At 49.8% G+C, this 20,539-nt stretch overlaps 1 protein-coding gene across 1 annotated transcript in view; it reads right to left on the bottom strand.

Annotated features, from left to right (window-relative positions):
• The window catches only part of AHCYL2 (adenosylhomocysteinase like 2), an 82,662-nt gene that overhangs the window by 16,475 nt on the left and 45,648 nt on the right, over window positions 1-20,539 (bottom strand). Inside the window, exons 2-4 of the mRNA XM_054399758.1 lie at window positions 9,849-9,957; window positions 1,866-2,009; window positions 1,123-1,223 (exon numbers count right to left, since the gene is read on the bottom strand). Of these exons, the coding sequence (XP_054255733.1) occupies window positions 1,123-1,223; window positions 1,866-2,009; window positions 9,849-9,957 (354 nt within the window). The remainder of the gene's footprint in view (window positions 1-1,122; window positions 1,224-1,865; window positions 2,010-9,848; window positions 9,958-20,539) is intronic.

The raw sequence follows: 20,539 nt of genomic DNA, 5'->3' as shown, positions 1-20,539 counted from the left end.
GGAGAAAGCCCTCCTGAGGCATGTTTGAAGAAGAAACCACAGTTCTTGACTTTTTACAAGGGCTAGGAGAGATGGCTTCAAACTAAAAGAGGGAGATTTAGATTAGATGTAAGGAAGATTTCTTCACTGTGAGAGTGGTGAGACACTGGAATAGGTTGCCCATTCCAGGTCAGGCTTTGAGCAACCTGCTCTAGTTGCAGATAGATTGTTGACTGCAGGGAGGTTGGACTAGATTACCCTGAAAAGTCCCTTCCCACCCAAACTACTCCAGTAACTGCACTGATCTCTGGCCACCTCTTCTTCCTGTTCATATGACACAGGTCATTCCATTTCCTCAGCTACCACTGATTGAGCAAATGCCTCATCCCAGAATCCCAGCATGGTTGGAAGGGACCTCTGGAGATCATCCAGTCCAACCCCTCTTGCTAAAGCAGAGTCACCCAAGCAGGTTGCCCAGGATCACAATGGCCAGGTGGGGTTGGAAGCTCTCCAAACAAGGAGACTCCACAAGCTCTCTGGGCAGCCTGCTCCAGGGCTCCACCACCCTCAAAAGTCAACAAGTTTCTCCTGATGGGACTTCCTGGATTCCAGTTTGTGCCTGTTGCCCCTTGTCCTGTCACTGGTCCCTCCTGCCTTTTAACTCTTACTGAGCATTGAGAAGATCCCTTTTACAGACACATGTGACACCACCTTGCAGCATGGCTGTTGTTTATCCAGAAATGATCCCAAAATGTTCCATTCTCTTTGCACTTGGTGCTGGACTCAGAGACCACGTTGCCATATTAACAGGCCAAGGTCTATTTTAGGAAATGGCCTCAAGTTGCTCCAGGGGAGGTTTAGGTTGGACATGAGGAACAATTTCTTCCCCAAAAGGGTTGTCAAGGCCTGGCCCTGGCTGCCCAGAGCAGTAGTGGAGTCGCCAGCCCTGGAGGGCTTCTCACACTGATACACAAAGCCATGGAGATGTGGTGCTGAGGGACACAGCTTAGTGGTGACTTGGCAGTGTTGGATTAAGGCTTGGACTGGATGATCTGAAAGGTCTCTTCCAGCCAAGCCAGTTGTGTCGTTCCATGATTTTAGAGGCTGACAATCCCTGTCTGGGGTTTGTGGGTGGGGACTCACCGCTGTCTGAGCTGTGATGTGCGTGCAGCCCACGATCTTGGCCCCGGCCAGTGGCTTCTCTCCCTGAGCTCTCTTCCTCAAAGCCATTAGTGCAGGCATTTCTGAAAGGCAAAATGGAAAAGGAGTCCATCAACTTGATGGAAAGAGGAGAAACCATCAGCTCTCACCACTTCATGCCCAGCTCTCTGCCACCTTTCTGAATTTGGACAGCTGCAGCAGCTTCAAAAAAGGGTGAGAGCAAGGATTACATAAGACATGGGACAGATGTGAAGGACCCAACAAGCCTTCTGAGGTCCTCGCCTTTCTATTTAGTATGTAGCACCACCAGGTTTTTCTATTTCTGCCTGTGAATTCCCAGCTGATTCTGGAGGAAAACCTGCTTCAGACCAAGGAGGACTTGGGACTTCACCTCTCCAACTACCTCAACACTTGAGTTGTCTTTGCTACGGGCTTTTGGAGACCATTGTGCTAAGCCAAGGTTGGCTGATTTATTGGAGGGATTTCACTATTTCTGCTGATTTTAACCAAATGCATTTGGCTTTAGAGTGAAGTAGATGGTTGGCTGGAGCTCCCAGCATAACCCTCTAACCCCTTTCTGTCCCTCAAACCCCCACATGTTCTCCCACACTGGTGTCAAGACATCACCACCGTCCTGAATCTCACAAGAAGAGGATTTGGTGGAAGGAAGAACCCCAGAAGACAGCCCAGGCCAAGGTGGAGCTTGAGGAACGTGTCCCATTTACCTTGCTCAGCGATTTCAATCTCCCGGCGCCCAAACTCTGCCTGTTTGATGTTTTTGACACAAAAATCGCTGCTGCCTTTGGAGTTCTTCTGCTGCTTGTCTCGGGGGGAGGTCTCATCATCAGAGCTGTCTGTGTAGGAGGCAGCTGGAGGAAGAAAAGCAGGTCAGAGACACAACAAAAGATTCCCCAAAGCCAAACCACCTGCAGATGATGTGCTGAATGTGACCACAGATGTCCTTCTCCACGTGCACGACAACTCCCTCCCTCCTTACAACGACCATTTCCCACAGGCAGCTTCTGCCTGCAATGACCTCTTTAAGGAAATGGAGCCCTGGGGTAGGCCACTCAAGAGGATGGAGCCAGATTCTTCTCAGTGGTGTCCAGTGACAGGACAAGGGGCAACGGGCACAAACTAGAACCCAGGAAGTTCCATCCGGAGCAGCAGGATGCCTTTGAGGGTGGTGGAGCCCTGGAGCAGGCTGCCCAGAGAGGTTGTGGAGTCTCCTTGTCTGGAGAGACTCCAAATCTGCCTGGCCATTGTGATCCTGGGCAACCTGCTTTGGGTGGCCCTTCTTTAGCAGGAGGGGTTGGACTGGATAATGTCCAGAGGTTCCTTCCAACCCCCACGATGCTGGGATTCTGGGATTCACTCTCACCTACCTCTACTCCAACACCACACCAGAGAGCATTAGCTTGAACACTGGCCATGGCTCCCATGGGCTCATATCCTCATGCTTTGCCTGTCATCCTCTCCCATCTCCCATGGAATCATGGAGGGTTTGGGTTGGAAGGGACCTTCAAAGGTCATCTAGCCCAACCCAACCCTCCTGTGGTCAGCAGGGACATCTGCAATCAGAGCAGGTTGTTCAGAGTTCCAGACAACCTGACCCGGAACGTTTCCAGGGATGGGACATCTACCACCTCTCTGGGCAACCTGGGACAAGGTCTCACCACTCTCGGCATGAAGAACATCTTCCTTCCCTCCAGTCTAACTCTCCCTCTTTTAGTTTCAAACCATCACCCCTTGTCCTGCCACAACAGGCCCTCGTCAAAAGTCTGTCCTCAGCATTCTTCTAAGTCTTGAAGGGCCACCAGAAAGTCTTCCTGGAGCCTTCTCCAGGCTAAACAACCCCAACTCTCTCAGCCTGGCCTCACAGCAGAGGGCTTCCAGCCCTCCCATTATTGCTGTGGCCTCCTCTGGCCCTGCTCCAACAGGTCCATGTCTATCCCATGCTAAGGATTCCAGAGGTGAATGCAGTAACAGCACATGGACCTCACCCAGGTTTGCCCACGAACCAAGCTGCCATCTAGGCCACCACTTCTCTCACCTATCCAGAGCTCTGCACGTGGATAAGGATCAAGTACAAGATCCCAACACAAGGTGTCCTTCATCCCAAACTACAACTAGAAGACAACCAACCCAAATGTCTACTGATGTTCTGAGTACTTACGACACTCAAAGACTGCTGCTCTCCTTACTCCAGGAAAGGCAAGACTCAAGGTCTTGCCCATTTGAAATACCAGCATGGTGACGGCAGCCCAGGAATCCCTACTCAGTGCTGCTGGTGATCCCAGTCCTTGGATTTGCTCAGTTTTTTAGCATTCCTCAAGCAAGGCCATGGCCACAAGTTGCTGCCTGGGAAGGTTCCATGGAATAGTAGGAAGGAAAGTAGTCACTAGGAGGACACCACTCCTAGTTGCCTGGAGATATAACGGGTCTCAATCATCATAGAATGGTTTGGGTGGGGAAGGACCTTCCAAGGCCATCTAGTCCAATCACTCTGCAGTCAGCAGGGACATCTTCAACAAGAGCAGGCTGCTCAGAGCCCCCCGACAACCTGACCTGGAATGGTTCCAGGGATGAGGCATCTCCCACCTCTCTGGGCAACCTGGGACAGGGTCTCACCAGCCTCAGTGTCATACCCTCTGATTAATGATAAATCCATTATTGAGCAAAATATACTGGCAGGCTTTGTTAGTGAGCACTACTCCAGATAATCTTGGCTGAAGATTAAAGAGGTGCTGGTGTAGGCTCCACCAGCCTGAAGAGGAGGCTCAGGGGAGACCTTATTGCCATCTACAACTACCTGAAGGGTGGTTGTAGCCAGGTGGGGGTTGGTCTCTTCTCCCAGGCAACCAGCACCAGAACAAGAGGACACAGTCTCAAGCTGTGTCAGGGGGGTTTAGGCTGGATGTTAAAGGAAGAAATTCTTCACAGAAAGAGAGATTGGCCATTGGAATGGGCTGCCCAGAGAGGTGGTGGAGTCATCATCCCTGGAAGTGTTTAAAATAAGACTGGATGAGGAACTTAATGCCATGGTTTAGCTGATTAGATGGTGTTGGGTGATAGGTTGGACTTGATGATCTCAGAGGTCTTTTCCAACCTGGTTGATTCTGTGACTCTGTACAAATGTCCTCCTTCTCTCCAGACTAAATCTCCCTTCTTTAGTTTCAACCATCACCCCCTGTCCTGTCACAACAGGCCATGCTGAACAGTCTGTCCCCAGCTTTCTTCTCAGCCCTTTTCACTCCTGAAAGGCCAGCAGAAGGTCCCCCTGGAGCCTTCTCCAAGCTGAACAACCCCAACTCTCTCAGCCTGGCCTCACAGCAGAAGGGCTCCAGCTCTCCAAGCAAGAGGACCACCACTGTAAAGCAGCAGTCTAAGACAGCCTCGTCCCAAGAGGGGATGACCTACACCAAACACCCAAGGGTGTCCTACCCAACAACCAGTCCAGATCCTCAACTTTCTACTGTAGTTGTGTGCCAAAGGAATTAGGCAGCAGGAAGGGTGATGGGGACAGACATTTTAGCAGGACCTGTTGTGACAGCACAAGGGATGATAGTCTGAAACCAAAAGAGGGAGATTTAGACCAAAGAGAAGATGTTCTTCAGTGTGATGGTGAGACCCTGTCCCAGGTTGCCCAGAGAGCCTGCAACCATTCCAGGTCAAGTTGTCTGGGACTCTAAGCAACCTGCTCTAGTTGCACATGGCAGGGGGGTTGGACTGGATGACCATGAAGGTCCCTTCCCACCCAAACCATTTTCTGATTCCACAGTTCCACAGGTGAGTGTTTCCCACACAGTATCACAAGAACCACAGGCACAGTTGAACCCATGGTCCTACCACCACCCACCAGTGCTTCCAAAGAGCTGCAGCTTTCCTCAGACCTCAAGTAAAGGATGACACCAAAATATCCTTCAGAGAACTTGGAATGAAGGCCAACCACCCCTTTATCCATCATCTCAATGCCTCTGTCCACATTTTTATAGCAGAAAACCAAACTAAGGAGGCCAACCCTCCCCCCCCAAGCCTGACCAGGGGGTTCTCATCCCTGCAGCACCCAGCAAGCTGATTACTTTCCCTTCTGGCTTGTGTGAAGGACTTGAATGAACCCATGGAGAAAAAGCTTGGTGTTGTCCATGTGCCAGGCTCCCCAAGACCCGCTTGGGTCTTAATCCTCTTAGGAGAATTAGGCATTGCTGGAATTTCTCTGCACAGTCTCCATCCTCAGCAGGGTGGGAAAGACAAGTCTGACCCTGCAAAGGGCAAAACATTCCTGCTGCTGTTTCCACAAGCCTACAGCAGCTCCTCAAGGACCGGGAGAACAAAAGAACACCTTACATAAGAGCAAGCTCTTGTATCTCAAGGACTGCAGAACGAAGGATTAGTTAGGTGCAGGAAGACAACTAATCTGTGGAGAGGTGGCTTTAAAACCACAGGGTTTGGGGCTGGGAGCTGAGAAGAATTTTGTTTAAAACCAAAAATGCCACCTAGATGGTAGGCAAGTTTTAATATGGAGATGGTGCACCTTCTGGAGGTGGCTCAATGGCCATGAGGGTGTTGGGCTGATGATCTTAGAGATCTTCTTCTGTCAAAATGATGCTATGATTCTATGATCTTAGAGGTCTTCTCCAACCAAAATGATGTTATTCTAGTCTTCAGTGCTACACAAAGATTTATAGATTCATAGAATGGTTTGGGTTGGAAGGGACCTTAAAGATCATCTAGTTCCACCCTCCTGCCATGGGCAGGGACACCTTCCACTACACCAGGTTGCTCAAGGCCTCATCCAGCCTGGTCTTGAACACCCTCAGGGAGGGGGCATCCACGACCTTCTGGATGTGGTTTAATAGTCATGGTGGTGGTGTTGGCTTGATGGTTGGACTTGATGACCTTAGAGGTCTTTTCTAACCAAAATGGTTCTATGGTTCTTTACTGCTACACAATACACAGCACCATATGCAGAGATCTGCCCTGGTGGGACCACAGCTGGAGTATTGCGTCCAGTTCTGGGCTCCCCAGTTCAAGAGGGACAGAGATATACTGGAGTGTCCAATGGAGGCTGTGAGGATGATGGAGGGACTGGAACATCTGTCTGATGAGGAAAGGCTGAAAGACCTGGGGCTGTTTAGTGTGAAAAAGAGAAGATTGAGAGGAGATCTTGTTAATGTTCAGAAATATCTGAAGGGTGGGGAGCAAGAAGAAGGGGCCAGGCTCTCTCCAGTGGTGTCCTGTGGTAGGACCAGAGGCAGTGGATACAAACTGGAACACAGAAAGTTCTACCTGAAAAACGAGGAAAAGCTTTACTGTGAGGGTGCTGGAGCCCTGGAACAGGCTGCCCAGAGAGGTTGTGGAGTCTTCTTTAGAGACTTTCAAGCCCCATCTGAATGCCTTTCTGTGTGACCAGGATCACCTAGGGGTGATCCTGCTTTGGCAGGGGGAATTGGACTCAATCTCTTGAGATCCCTTCCAACCCCTATTATTCTGTGATTATACACAGAAAACATGATGGTGATTAACTAACATTGTTTACATTAATATTTGTTGTATAGAAGAATAGAATTCTCATTAAAAAAAGAGAGTAAATTTTGCTCTTGCTTTCCTGTAAAATGAAAAACAAGTCTAGAAAGGGTCCAGACTCCAGCACTCATCCTGCTGTCCCCATCAGACCATTCCTCTTAGAATCATGGCATCACAGAATGGGTTGGAAAAGACCTTTAAGATCATCAAGTCTGACCCTTAACCCAGCACTGCCAGGTCACCTCTAAACCATGTTCCTCAGCACCACATCTCCAGGGCTTTGAAACCCCTCCAGGGATGGGGACTCCACCACTGCCCTGGGCAGCCTGGGCCAGGAATTGACAACCCTCAAGGGGAAGAAATTGGTCCTCATAGCCAATCTAAACTTCCCCACTGGTCATCTAGAAATATCCAGTGAAGTGCTGGGATAGAGAAGATTCCTCAATATCATCTTGAGACACCCAGAATTTGATTGAGGAGAGCTTGATAACTGGGGAGCAGCATTCAAGCCACAGAGATTGTTCAGCCTGGAGAAAAGGAGGCTGAGGGGAAACCTTCTGGCTCTCCCCAACCCCTTGAATGGAGGTTGGAGCCAGCTGGGGGTTGATCTCTTCTCCCAAGGAACAAGAGACAGGACAAGCAGATTTGGCCTCAAGTTGCCCCAGGGGAGGCTTAGATTGGACATCAGATGAAACTTCATCTCTGAAAGGGTTCTCAAATGCTGGAACAGCCTCCCCAGGGAGGTGATTGAATCCCCATCCCTGGAGGGGTTTCAAAGCTGCAGAGATGTGGTGATGAGGGACATGGTTTAGCACCAAACTTGACAGAATGGTCAGACTTGATGATCTCCAAGGTCTTTCCCAACCTTTCGGATTCTACATTGCTATGAATCTAGACACCATTTGAACAGCAGTTGTGGCCTTTCAGGACTTAAACATGTTGAGAAAAAAGCTGAAGGCAGACTTTTGAGCAGGGCCTGTTGTGACAGGACAAGAGGTGATGGTCTGAAACTAAAAGAGGCAGATTCAGACTAGAGAGAAGGAAGATGTCCTTCTCTGTGAGGTTGGTGAGACCCTCTCCCATGTTGCCCAGAGAGCTGGTAGATGCCCTACACCCATAATCATTCCTGGACAGGTTTTTTGGGGCTCTGAGCAACCTGCTCTAGTCAAAAATGTCCCTGCCTACTGCAGGGAGGTTGGACTAGAAGACCAGGAAGATCCCTTCCCACCGACACCATTCTGTGATTCCATGATTCTAGAGCTGAGCACAGGAACCACAGGTTGAACCCATGGTCCTACCACCACCCACCAGTGCTTCCAAAGAGCTGCAGCTTTCCAGAGACCTCAGATGAAGAAACAACTCCAAGATATCCTTCAGAGAACTTGGAATGAAGGCCAACCACCTCTTTACTCATCATCCCAACAGCTCTGTCAGCATTTTTATAGCAGGAAAACTAAACTAAGGAGGCCAACCCTTCTCCCCAAGCATGCCCATGGGTTTCTCATCCCTACAGCACCCAGCAAGATGATTACTTCCTCTTCTGGCTTGTGTGAAGCACTTGAAAGGTCCCTTCCAACCCAAACCATTCAGTGACTCTATGTTTTCCACAACATGAATGCAGCAGCAGGTCTCAGCCATCTTTATCCACTGGAAAATGTTGAGGGGTAAAAAGAGACACTTGCAGCCCATGTCCCGACCCAGCAAGGCCTAAATTGAGCAAAGTTTAGATTTGCTGATACTTTAGATGAAGATCCACTCACACTGCCATTGTTCATGGCCAAAAAGGGGTGACCTTCCTCTCTCACAGCCCAGCTGTGGGGACCTCATGTCTGTTCTGCACAACCTTTGGAGAGTTATAAGACATCATGAAGATGAAATCAATCACCTTGAAACCAAGATACTGCTGTTCTCATTCCATTTCTGCCCCCACAAAATATGTGTGTGGGGCCCAACAACCAACAATGAGCACTTTAAGTCTTCCAAGTGTTCACAGATTCATACAATGGTACATTAGAATCATAAAGGCTGGAAAAGATCTCTAAGATCATCATGTCCAACCTTCTACCCAACACCTCCATGACCACTAGACCATGTCCTGAAGTGCCACATTTACCTGCTTCTTTGAACACCTCCAGGGATGGTGACTCCATCACCCCCCTGGGCAGCCTGTTCCAATGCCTCACTCCTCACAGTCTATGCTGAAAACGATGCATGTGCCAAGAAAACACAACAACTTGAGCACCTCCATGGGACAAAACAATACTTTGCTGGTCCAGGTTTTCCAAGGCACAAGCCTGAAGGCTTCTAGATAGAGCTGCACAACCACCCAGTACGAGTCCAGATGAATCAAGCTTCCAGAACCAATCTTTGGTCTCATTCCTGGGACTTCAGGAGAGCCCAGAAACGTAAACCAAACCAAAACCACCCAGTAAACCCAACCTCCCTCTCCAGGGAGTTCCCATAAGTATGGTTAGAAACACCAAACAGGAGGTCCACCACTAGGTCGAAGTCTCATAAAATCAGAGAATTGTTTAGGTTGGAAAAGTCCTGGGTCCAATTCTGGGCTCCCCAGTTCAGGAGAGACAGGGAACTACTGAAGAGTGTCCAGCAGAGGCTGGGAAGCTGCTGAGGGGCCTGGAGCATCTCTGTGAAGGGGAAAGGCTGAGAGCCCTGGGCCTGTAGAGCCCAGAGAAGAGCAGCCTGAGAGGGGATCTGAGCAATGCTCAGCAAGAGCTAGAAGGTGGGGGGGTGCAAGAGGATGTGGCCAAACACTTATCAGTGGTGCCCAGTGACAGGACAAGGGACAATGGGCACAAACTGGAACCCAGAAGGTTCCATCAGGAGCAGCTTGTTAGCTTTGAGGGTGGTGGAGCTCCAAAGCAGGCTGCCCAGAGAGGTTGTGGAGTCTCCTTGTCTGGAGAGACTCTCACCCCACCTGGCCATTGTGATGCTGGGCAAGCTGCTGTGGGTCCCCCTGCTGTATCAGGGGGATTGGACTGGATGATCTCCAGAGGTCCCTTCCAACCCCCACCATGCTGGAATTCTGGGACTCTGCTCCACTATACATAAACACTAGAGGAAAACCTGCCAACCCTCTTTCCATGCCTTCCCTCCAACACTCCCAACTACCCAGCAGATCAGGGAGGTCGTCGATGATGGTGGCAGCAGCTGATGTGCCTCACCTGAGCTGTAGCTATCTGTGGAGGACTGGGAGATGGAGCGGGACAGCGAGCGGCGACCAATCTTCGTCGGGCGCTTGTTGAATTCTTGCTTTTGGTCAGCAAATTGGATCTGTTGAAGGAAAAGAATCATTCCATCAGGAGTCAAAACCCAACAGTCTGATACAGAAGATGAATCCCAAGAAAACAAAGCCTGAGGAGGACAATCCCACCATCCCGGACCCTGGTTTTAATGGCAATGCCTACTGGTTGTATGACATGCAAAAGGCAACAATAAAACAGCTTCAAGGAAGGTTGCACTCTGTGGTAAGAAACACAAGACTGGAGGCATCACCCAGGGGTTTTTGTAACTGTTGGGAGCTTAGAGAGTAGAAGCATGGAAGAGCATTTAACCCCATAGATTCACAGAATGGTTTGGGTTGGAAGAGATCTTAAAGATCATCCAGATCCAAACACCCTGCCATGGGCAGGGACGCCTTCCACTAGACTAGGTTTGCTCAAGGCCTCACCCAACCTGGCCTTCAGCATCTCAAGGGAGGGAATACAGCTCAAGAAATGAAGGCTGAGGTATATAAATGAAGTCATGTGTAGACTGACCAAATGAGGTTGTTCAAGTTGGAGAGAATTGTGGAACTGCCATGGACACAATTTGGGATGAATCTCCAGGTGTCCTGCACCCAAGAAGGAAGCAGCTCCATGGAGAAGGACCTAAGAGTGCTGGTGGACAACAAGGTCACCATGAGCCAGCAATGTGCCCTTGTGGCCAAGAAGGACAAAGGTGTCCTGGGGGGCATGGAGAAGAGTGGGGCCAGCAAGTTGAGGGAGGGGCCAGCAAGTTGAGGGAGGGGCCAGCAAGTTGAGGGAGGTTCTCTTCCCCCTCTACTCTGCCCTCGTGAGGCACAGCTGGGTCCAGTTCTGGGCTCCCCAGATCAAGAGAGACAGAAAACTACTGGAGAGAGGCCAGAGGAGGCTCTAAAGATGCTGAAGGGCCTCTCTGTGAGGAGGTAATGCTGAGAGCCCTGGGGCTGTTGAGCCTGGAGAAGAGCAGCCTGAGAAGGGATCTGCTCAATGCTCAGCAAGAGCTGAAGAACAAGAGGTAGGGCTAGATTCTTGTCAGTGGTGCCTGACAACAGGACAAGGGGCAGTGGGCACAAACTGGAACCCAGGAGGTTCCATCAGGAGCAGTTTGTTGGCTTTGAGAGTGGTGGAGCCCTGGAGCAGGCTGCCCAGAGAGCTTGTGGAGTCTCCTTGGCTGGAGAGATTCCAACCCCACCTGGCCATTGTGATCCTGGGCAAGCTGCTGTGGGTGACCCTGCTTTAGCAGGGGGGTTGGACTGGATGATGTCCAGAGGTCCCTTCCAACCCCCACCTCACTGGGATTCTGTGAAATTAGAAGCACAACTTCTCAACTTCTAGGTGCAAATTTCCTTGGACTTTGTTACAACTCAACTCAAGCAGGTACAACAGGGTTAAATATCTACATCTCCAAACTACTGAACACCATCTACAGTGCACATTAACCAACCCCTCCAGGGCTGTGGAGAGGTTTCAACCATCTGAAGACTTCTTCTAACTTCTAGACTTCATCTAACCAGGAAGAATTTGATCCCCATCTGGGAATTCAAGTTCAAGCTTAAGCAGCAGCACTTGATATTGTACTTTGAATGAGCTGATACTGCTGCAGAGCTAGTACCTTCTTTTAGGGGACAATATGTGGTGAAAAATAGTGATGGAGGTCTTGGGTGGCTCATTTAGAGTCAACCCAAGGCTGAGCTGGTCCAAGAACAGGCTGGTGGGCAGGAGGGAAAGGATTCAGGAGAGGATTTGCAGCAGCACCTGGAGCTCTGCTAATCTTAAAGCAAACAACAGAATGACACCGGAGCAGGAAAGACCCAGGGGAGGAAAAAACCAAACGCAGCTCCAGCTCATGTTACAGGGGAGAGTCTGTGCTGGATTAACACCTCCGGGCCTGGAGCAGGCTGGAAGCCTAACCAAGGGGGAATGATTTATCTCATAATCAACATTTTCCCTTCCCCCCATCACCTCATCCAGGACATTCAACACAACGACTCCATCTCATCCAGGACACTCAACACCACCACCTCAAGCAGCACCACAACAGTGATAACTGCATCCAAAGCTCTCCAAGTCCACATCTAAAATGACCAAGGACATACCAAGGAAAGAAATTATGAACCAAATTAGGTAGAACTAAAGTAGACTTGAAAATAAACCCTGCCCTCGGCCCCTTCAAGGGTTTGAACCCTTTAAATGCAGCCATAAGATTGGTTCAGCTTTAGCTGCACAAAGCACCAGAAAAGGAGAACATTGGGAAGGGGCCAGGTCAAGATTCAGGTCTGCTCTGTGATGATTCACCAACATCTTTTGGCTTTAGCCTTCAAGCAGGCAAGAAAAGATGCTGGGATTTGATTTAAGTCATCTCCTGTACCCACCCTCATTCAGTGCTAGGTTTTGTATCACATGGACATGTGAAGGGTCCATCAGGAAGATATCCCCAAGCCAGTATCCCTGATACATCTTTATTTTTGAGTTGGTATCTCAGCACCTGATCCAACCAGGAGAAAAACCAGACCTTGCTCACCCAACCCAAAACTCCACTTTAAATCTCACCAAACAAGGTGACCAACAGCATGACATGTCACCTTCCAGCCTGGCTGGACAGATCAGGACATTCAAGACAGGTACAAGAACAGCAATTTACTCCCATGTTAGACTCATTCAGCTCACACCATGAAACCTCTGAAGGTAACAACCTATTCTGAATCAGGTTGGAAGGGACCTCAAGGATCATCTGATCCAACCTTTCTTGGGAAAAGCCTGGTCTAGATGAGATGCCCCAGCAACATTCCATCTTAAAAGGACCTTGTCCAGCTAAATCTTAAAGAAGCCTGCAGAAGCTCAAAGGAGAAGCTGTGAAGCCTTTGAGATCTGCAGCATCATGGATTTAGGAGTTCAACCTGCTCTGCAGCTACACAAGTGCCACTGCTTTCAGCTTCCAGCAGGAGAAGAACAATTCAAGGTGCACAACCTCACCTCCAGACGTACAAAGGGTTAATGACTGCTAAATGCAGGTGCAAGGCTCATTACATTTCAAATGAGCCAAGTCTCACTTCAACCTATGGTTTCCACCACAAAGAGCTGCTCTACACTACTTCACTGAGCAAAAAGAAAGGTCTCATCATCCCAGGATTTTCCTGAGCACCCTCCCTGCTCTCAAGCCCACCATCTCCTCCATCATGATGTTCTGAAGAACAACCCCAGAGCAACAAGTCTGGCTCAAGACTTCATCCTTTCAAACCTCCTGCTTCAGAGATGACATGAAGAGAAGTTCATAGAATTAAAGTCTCATCAGCCCAGGTTTTTTATCCTGGGCAGCCTCTCTGCTCTCAAACCCAGCATCTCCTCTGTTATGATGTTCTGAAGAAAAACCCCAGAGCAACAAGTCTGGCTCAAGACTTCATCCTTTCAAACCTCCTGCACCGAAGAGGACAGGAAGAGAAGTCCATAGAATCATTTTGGCAGGAAAAGACCATCAAGTCCAGCCAAGTTCTCCAGAGATGGAGATGATCTCCAAGCAGGTGGACATGGCTAGCTCCATAAGTAAGTGATTGGGGCAAGGGGGTGGGGGGGAACAGTAAGGAAAGGAGTGGAAAGAAAAAGGTGGGGTGGAGAGAAAAATGGGAGTGGGGTACTAAAGGCCACCCTCACCTGGGCTTTAATCCCCGAATCGCCGTTGACATTGTACTTCTTCTTGTTGGGCATGATGGCATCACCAACACCTCCTTGGCACCCACTCCCACCAGGACAAGGGCTGCCCCCCCATTTATACCTCCCAGCTCAGCTGCTCTGGTTTCAGCCTCGGCGTGGAGGGAGGGAGAGGGAAAGGAGGAGGGAGGGAAGGGGAAGGGGAAGCGTTGGGATTTGCCGATTCCCTGGGTTGGTTATTTTTGTGTGTGTGTGTTGTTGGCAGAGAAGGACCCCGGGAGTTAATGAGGCGTCCCACCAAACAAGTCCTGCTTCTGTGTTCTGCTGCTTGACAGGGTTTTGCTTGACCCCAGGATGGTTCTTAACGTGCACAGAACAATGGCTTACTTTAGAGAACCAGAACATTTCCCTGCTCGCTATAATTAACTTGCTAATTAGGCTCTTTGTAAACCCCCTCACTCCCCCCCTCCCACTTCCCCTTTCCCCAATGGCATATGATTACCTCCACCCAGCCTCATTAGAAGAAAATTAACTAATGAGCAACTAAAACAACCAAGTGATTTGTTGGATGCTTAAGTGGTTTTTAATGAGGTGGGTCCATCCCCCATGGCAGCAAGTGCAAAACTCTGTCCTTGGAAAGGTCTAGGCTTCAACACTCATCCTCCTCTTCCCCACCAGATCATTCCTCATGGAATCACAGAACGGGTTTGGGTGGAAGAGACCTTGAAGATCATCCAACCATTAACATAGCACTGCTGGGTCACCACCAAACCATGGGCCTCAGAACCACATCTCCATGGCTTGGAAACCCCTCCAGGAATGGGTACTGCATCACCTTCCTGGGTAGCCTGGGCCAGGCCTTGACAACCCTCAAGGGAAAGAAATTGTTCCTCATGTCCAACCTAAACCTTCCCTGGTGCAACTTGAGGCCATTTCTTCCTGTCCTGTCACTTGTTCTTGGGAGAAGAGACCAACCCCCACCTGGCTCCAATCTCCTTTCACGGAGCAGTAAAAACCCAGAAGGTCTCCCCTCAGCCTCCTTTTCTCCAGGCTAAACAACCAACTCCTGTTCCCTCAGCTGCTCCTCACCAGACCTGCTCTCCAGACCCTTCCCCAGCTTCGTTGCCCTTCTCTGGACACACTCCAGCACCTCAATGTCCTTCTTGGTGTGAAGGGCACAAAACTGACCCCAAAATTCAAGGTGTGACCTCACCAGTGCCAAGTCCAAGGGGACAATCCCTGCCCTGGTCCTGCTGGCCACACTCTTGCTGATCCAAGCCAGGATGCTAGTGGCCTTCTTGGCCACCTGGGCACACACCCGCTTATCTCCAGCCCACTATTGACCAACCCTCCCAGGTCCTTTTCCACCTGGCAGTTTCCAGTCAGTCTGCCCCCAGCCTGAAGCACTCCTGGGGTTTTCATGACCAAGGTGCAGGACCCAGCACTTGGCCTGGCTGAATTCTGATTGACCTTGCCCCATTGATCCAGATCATGGCATCACAGAATTATTTGGGTTGGAAGAGCCCTTTAAAGATTCAGCTGAACACCCTTGCAGTCAGCAGGGACGTCTGCAACTGGAGCAGGTTGCTCAGAGTCCCAGACAACCTGACCTGGAATGTTTCCAGGGATGGGGTATCTACCACCTCTATGGGCAACCTGGGCCAGGGTCTCATCACCCTCAGTGTCAAAAGTTTCTTCCTCCTATCTATTCTCTTCCCACCTTGCAAGTACCTACTGCAGAAGGAAAGAGGCTATGGACAAGCTGATGGATGCTCATGTAGCAGCAAGGTTTGGGGAATGATGGGACACCACTCACTGACCTCAACACCAACTCTACCTAAATATGACCAAAAAGGTACATTTTGAATTTTTAACATTATAGATGACCCTTCCCATGCCAAATCCCATGGGAGATGCTGCTTTAGTTGTGGATAAAAACATTTAAGGGGAGTATGAAGGTTGCCTTGATGGTAGCACTGAAGCACGAAGCTCTTTTCCAAGAGGTTACCCCATCATGATACTTAAATCAAGAAAACAAACAAACAAAAAGCCTCTTTTTTTCAGTCTGAGGCATTGAAGTAAGAGCTTCTATGATCTAAAGACACTCAAAATGAAGTTCTTTCCTGCCCCTCCACTCCACAGCTTGGGTGTCTTCTGCAAGTTGTGTGTCATCTGGCCTAATCTTCACATGAAACCCCGGAGAATAATGATCAGTTCTACTAAAATTCAAGTTCTCACTATCATGTACTAACCCACATCTGATTGAAGTACCTTCAACTTGGCCTTGCTGACCCTCATGTGGGCCCATGTGAATTTCATGAGGTTCAACAAGGCCAACTGCAAGGTCCTGCACACAGCTAAGGCAACCTCTGGTATCGCTCCAGGCTGGTAGATGAAGGGCTGGAGAGCAGCCCTGTGGAGAAGGGCTGGGGGGTGCTGGTGGGTGAAAAGCTGGACATGAGCCAGCACTGTGTGCTCACAGCCCAGAGCCAACCTGTCCTGGGCTGATCCCCAGCAGTGTGGGCAGCAGGGGGAGGGAGGGGATTCTGCCCCTCTGCTGTGCTCTGCTGAGACCCCACCTGCAGTGTTAGGGTCAGCTCTGGAGTCCTCACCATAGGACAGGGAACGGGGCCAGAGGAGGCCACAACAATGATGGGAGGGCTGGAAGCCCTCTGCTGTGAGGCCAGGTTGAAAGAGTTGGGGTTGTTCAGCCTGGAGAAGAGAAGGCTCCAGGGAGACCTACTGGTGGCCTTCAGCACTTGAAGGGGGTTGAGAAGAAAGCTCAGGATAGACTCTTTTTATCAGGGTCTTTTGTGACAGGACAAGGGGTGATGGTTTGAAACGAAAAGAGAGAGATTTAGACTGGAGAGAAGGAAGATGTTGCTCATGCTGAGGGTGGTAAGACCCTATCACAGAATGCCCAGAGAGGTGGTAGATGCCCCATCCCTGGAACCATTGCAGGTCAGGTCAGCTGGGGCTCTGAACAACCTGCTCTAGTTGCTGATGTCCCTGCTGACCACAGGTGGGTTGGACTGGATGATTTTGAAAGGTCCCTTCCAACCCAAACCCTCCATGATTCCATGGTTCTATGAAACCCATGGAGCCCAACCTCCCTCCCTGTGTCAGCTAAGCCATGCTTTGAACATCATCTACTCTCTAAAAATTGTCAAATGGAACCTTAAAATCTGGAAATAGCTCCAAGACCCCCACACTTCTTGAGCCATAAGGAAGAAGAACCATCCTTGTAAAGTCTCTGAACTTCTCAACTCTGCCAGCACCGCATTTTGGTCTTCAGATTAATCTTTAGCCAAAAATCTTCATTTTTTTTAAAGGTAAAAAAGGGAGAAACCAAAAATTTTCTGTGTGATCAGGTCACACAAGTTCACAAATACACCTGCAACAAACCTGGGAAATAAAGAGCAAGTTATGGAGGAACTTCAAAGCCATCCATGAAACAGCAGGTCAAGGTTGTGGTCTTCAAAAGCTGTTACTGGCATGACAGAAGTCTTCTCCCAGTGGAAAAACTTCTGGTCCATCTCTGATGCCAAGTGATCCAATGAATTTACAAAAGAAATAATTTTGCAGCTGTGATTAAGCCAGAGAGGACCCAAAAGACTATTCTGGTGTTCCACCAGGCTGGCAGCTGCCAGATGAACCTCCTCCTCCTGCCTTCTCATCCCTATTCATGAAGGAAAAGCTGGTTTCTTCCAACACTCCCCCTGCCAAGCCAGACACTTCATCTCCTGCCCTGCTTTCCTCCTGTGAAACTGGAGATGTGAATGGAGACACCATCTGAAACACAACAGAGACCTGCTCCCCTTCCATGGTAACAGCGGTGCCTTCACCTCCCTGTGCTTGCAGTGAGGGAGAAGAGGTAACCCAAGGAGGTGGTGGAGTCACTGTCCCTGGAGGTGTTCGAGAAACATGTGGACATGGCACTTGGGGACATGGTTTGATGGCCATGGTGGTCTTATGCCAGTGGTTGATGATCTCAGAGGTCTTTTCCAACCAAAACAATTCTGTGATCTACAGTCCTCAGCTTCACCAATCCAGGCAGCTTCTCCTCTCCTAACCCTCCTCCTGAGCTTAGATGATACCACCAGCAGAAAAGGACTGTCCCAAGTCCTCGACTCCACAGTTTCACAATCAGATGGTTTGGGTTGGGAGGGATCTTGAAGATCATCTAGTTCCATTCTCTCCATGGTGTGGGGGGCTTGGAACTAGATGATCTTCAAGGTCCCTTCCAACCTGCCTTAAATTAATGAGTAATCCTGACAATGCTGCTTACTGAGCCAGAACTTCAGCTGGAGCTCCAAGTATTTAAGATTCCAGTTCTCCAGCCAGAAGGTCACATGGAGACAGACTCTGGGATTAACCCAAGTTTAACCCCTTGGTATCTTCCTCTTGAGAAAGCACCTTGAGAACCTGCAGGTTAAGGCTGATTTTGCCAACAGGATATGGGACAGAAAGGATGGGAATGAAGAGTCACCCATCTGGTTAGAAAATCAAGCCACTGAGACCTGAAGACCTCACACCAGTGGTGGACCCATCATTTCTAAGAGTTTCTAAGCCCAGTGTGTTTCTAACTCATGTCAGCATTGGCCTGAGATTCTGCTGAGTGCAAGCAGCAGACCACAGCCCTAAATCAGCCCAAACCTATTAGATTTTACTAGGACTGAGACCAATTTTGGTCCTCAGATCTCCAAGATGAAGACTGAATCCCAGTTTGGGTCTATTAAGTCATTGAACCTCCTTCTACTGGCTGATACTCACTCTTGGGTCACCTCTTAACAACAAGAGCAAAGTCCACAACAGCAATGCTACAGGTGGAAAACCTGGAGACAAAGCTAGTAGAAGCTCTTCCAACACAATCACCAAATGGTTTGGATTGAAGGGACCTTCAAAGGTCATCCAGTCCAACCCCCCTGCAGTCAGCAGGAACATCTGCAACTAGAGCAGGTTGCTCAGAGCCCCAGACAACCTGACCTGGAATGGTTTCAGGGATGGGACATCTACTCACCCTCCCACCTGGGCCACCCTCTCATAGGGAGAAGAAATTCCAGTCCCACAATTGCATGCAGAAGGTTTTCCCTGACTGCTCAGGGTACAGTCTCCAAACCCCCAAATCTCCATCATGGCTCTGCAAAAACAACCTGCTGCAGATCTCCCAACCATTCAAGTCACACAGTATAGAACCATAGCATCATGGGATGGAAGAGATGATGAAGATCTTAAGCCCAACCCGTAACTCAGCACTGCCAGGTCACCACCAAACCACAGCCCTCAGCACCACATCTACACAGCTTTGATACCCCTCCAGGGGTGGGGACTCCATCACCTCCCTGGTGAAGAAATAGTTCCTCATGTACAACCTAAACCTCCCCTGGAGTAACCTGAGGCCATTTCCTCCTTTCTTATTGCTTGTTACTTGGGAGAAGAGACCAAGCCTCACTGGTTCCAGCCTCCTTTCAGGGAGTTGTAGAAAGCCAGAAGGTCTCCCCTCAGCCTCCTTTTCTTCACAATGAACACCAAAGCTGTTCTCCAGACCCTTCACCAGCTTCATTGCCCTTCTCTGGCCACTCTCCAGCCCCTCAATACCTTCTTGGACTGAGGGAACCAAAACTGAACCCAGTACTCGAGATGTGGCCTCACCAGGTCCCAGTACAGGGACATGATCCCTGCCCTGGTCCTGCTGGCCACACTCTTGCTGATCCCTGCCAGGATGATGGTGATCTTCTTGGCCATGTGGACACATGCTGGCTCATCTTCAGCTGCTGTTCACCACCCCCACCCCAGGTCCTTTTCCACTGGGCAGCTTCCAGCCACTCTGCCCCAAGCCTGGAGCATTCATGGGGTTGTTGTGACCCAAGTGCAGGACCCAGCACTTGGCTTTGTTCAAACTCATCCCAGTGGTCTCAGCCCAGCCATTAAGCCTGTCCAGATCCCTCTGTAGAGCCTCTAGCAGATCAACACTCCCACCCAGCTTGGTGTCATCAGCAAACCGACTGAGGATGCCTTGAACCCCTCATCCAAACCATAGATAAAGACATTAAAGAGAACTGGCCCCAGCACCAAGCCCTGGGGAACACCACCTGTGACTGCTTGTCAGCTGGAGCTATCTCCATTCCCCACCACTCTTTAAGCTTAGCCACCCAGGCAGCTTTCAACCCAGAGAAGTGTCCACCCCATTGTACCTTAACCTGATCTTCTGGGCAGCATTGCAGAAGGGACCTGGTTTTATTCCTCAGTAACAGGTTATTTCCTGCTACTGTTGGTTATTTGGTGACTAATCAGAGGTTCACCACAGTCGGTGTAGGACCTTGGTAAGAACATTAAGACCTAAGAGACTGTTTGAAATAATGACCTTAAAGATAATGAGCAAATTAAAGCTTAGGCTAATTATTCCTTGAACTGTGGCTGTTCATTCCAGGTTGTCCTGAGAAACCCCATAAAATGCAAATCTGTCTGGTTAAAGCCCTGATTAAAGTCATGGCTGGAGGACACAGCCCTGAGCCCTTTGTAGAGAGTCTGACACCAACACCATTTTAAACCATCTGGTGCACCACTACAGGTGAGGGGTGGCCTGCTGGACAACCATGAGCCAGCAAGGTGCCCTTGTGGCCAAGAAGGACAATGTTGTCCTGGAGGGCAGGAAGAAGAGTGGGGGCACTCTTGGTGGGAGGGATGGAGGGATGGAGGGAGGTTCTCCTCCCCCTCTACTCTGCCCTAGTCAGACCACAGCTGGGTCCCAAGTTCAACAGAGAAAGGGAACTACTGGAACAAGTCCACAGGAGGCTCTAAAGATGCTGAGGGGCCTGGAGCATCTCTGTGAGGAGGAAAGGCTGAGAGCCCTGGGGCTGTTGAGCCTGGAGAAGAGCAGCCTGAGAGGGGATCTGAGCAATGCTCAGCAAGAGCTGAAGGAGCTGTGGGGGAGCAAGAGGATGTGGCCAGAGTCTTGTCTGTGGTGC

Source organism: Indicator indicator, chromosome 3 (assembly GCF_027791375.1).
Source record: "Indicator indicator isolate 239-I01 chromosome 3, UM_Iind_1.1, whole genome shotgun sequence".
Classification (NCBI taxonomy): Eukaryota; Metazoa; Chordata; class Aves; order Piciformes; family Indicatoridae; genus Indicator; species Indicator indicator.
The sequence above is the reverse complement of the archived record's forward strand: the minus strand, read 5'-3'. Positions and strand labels throughout refer to the sequence as shown.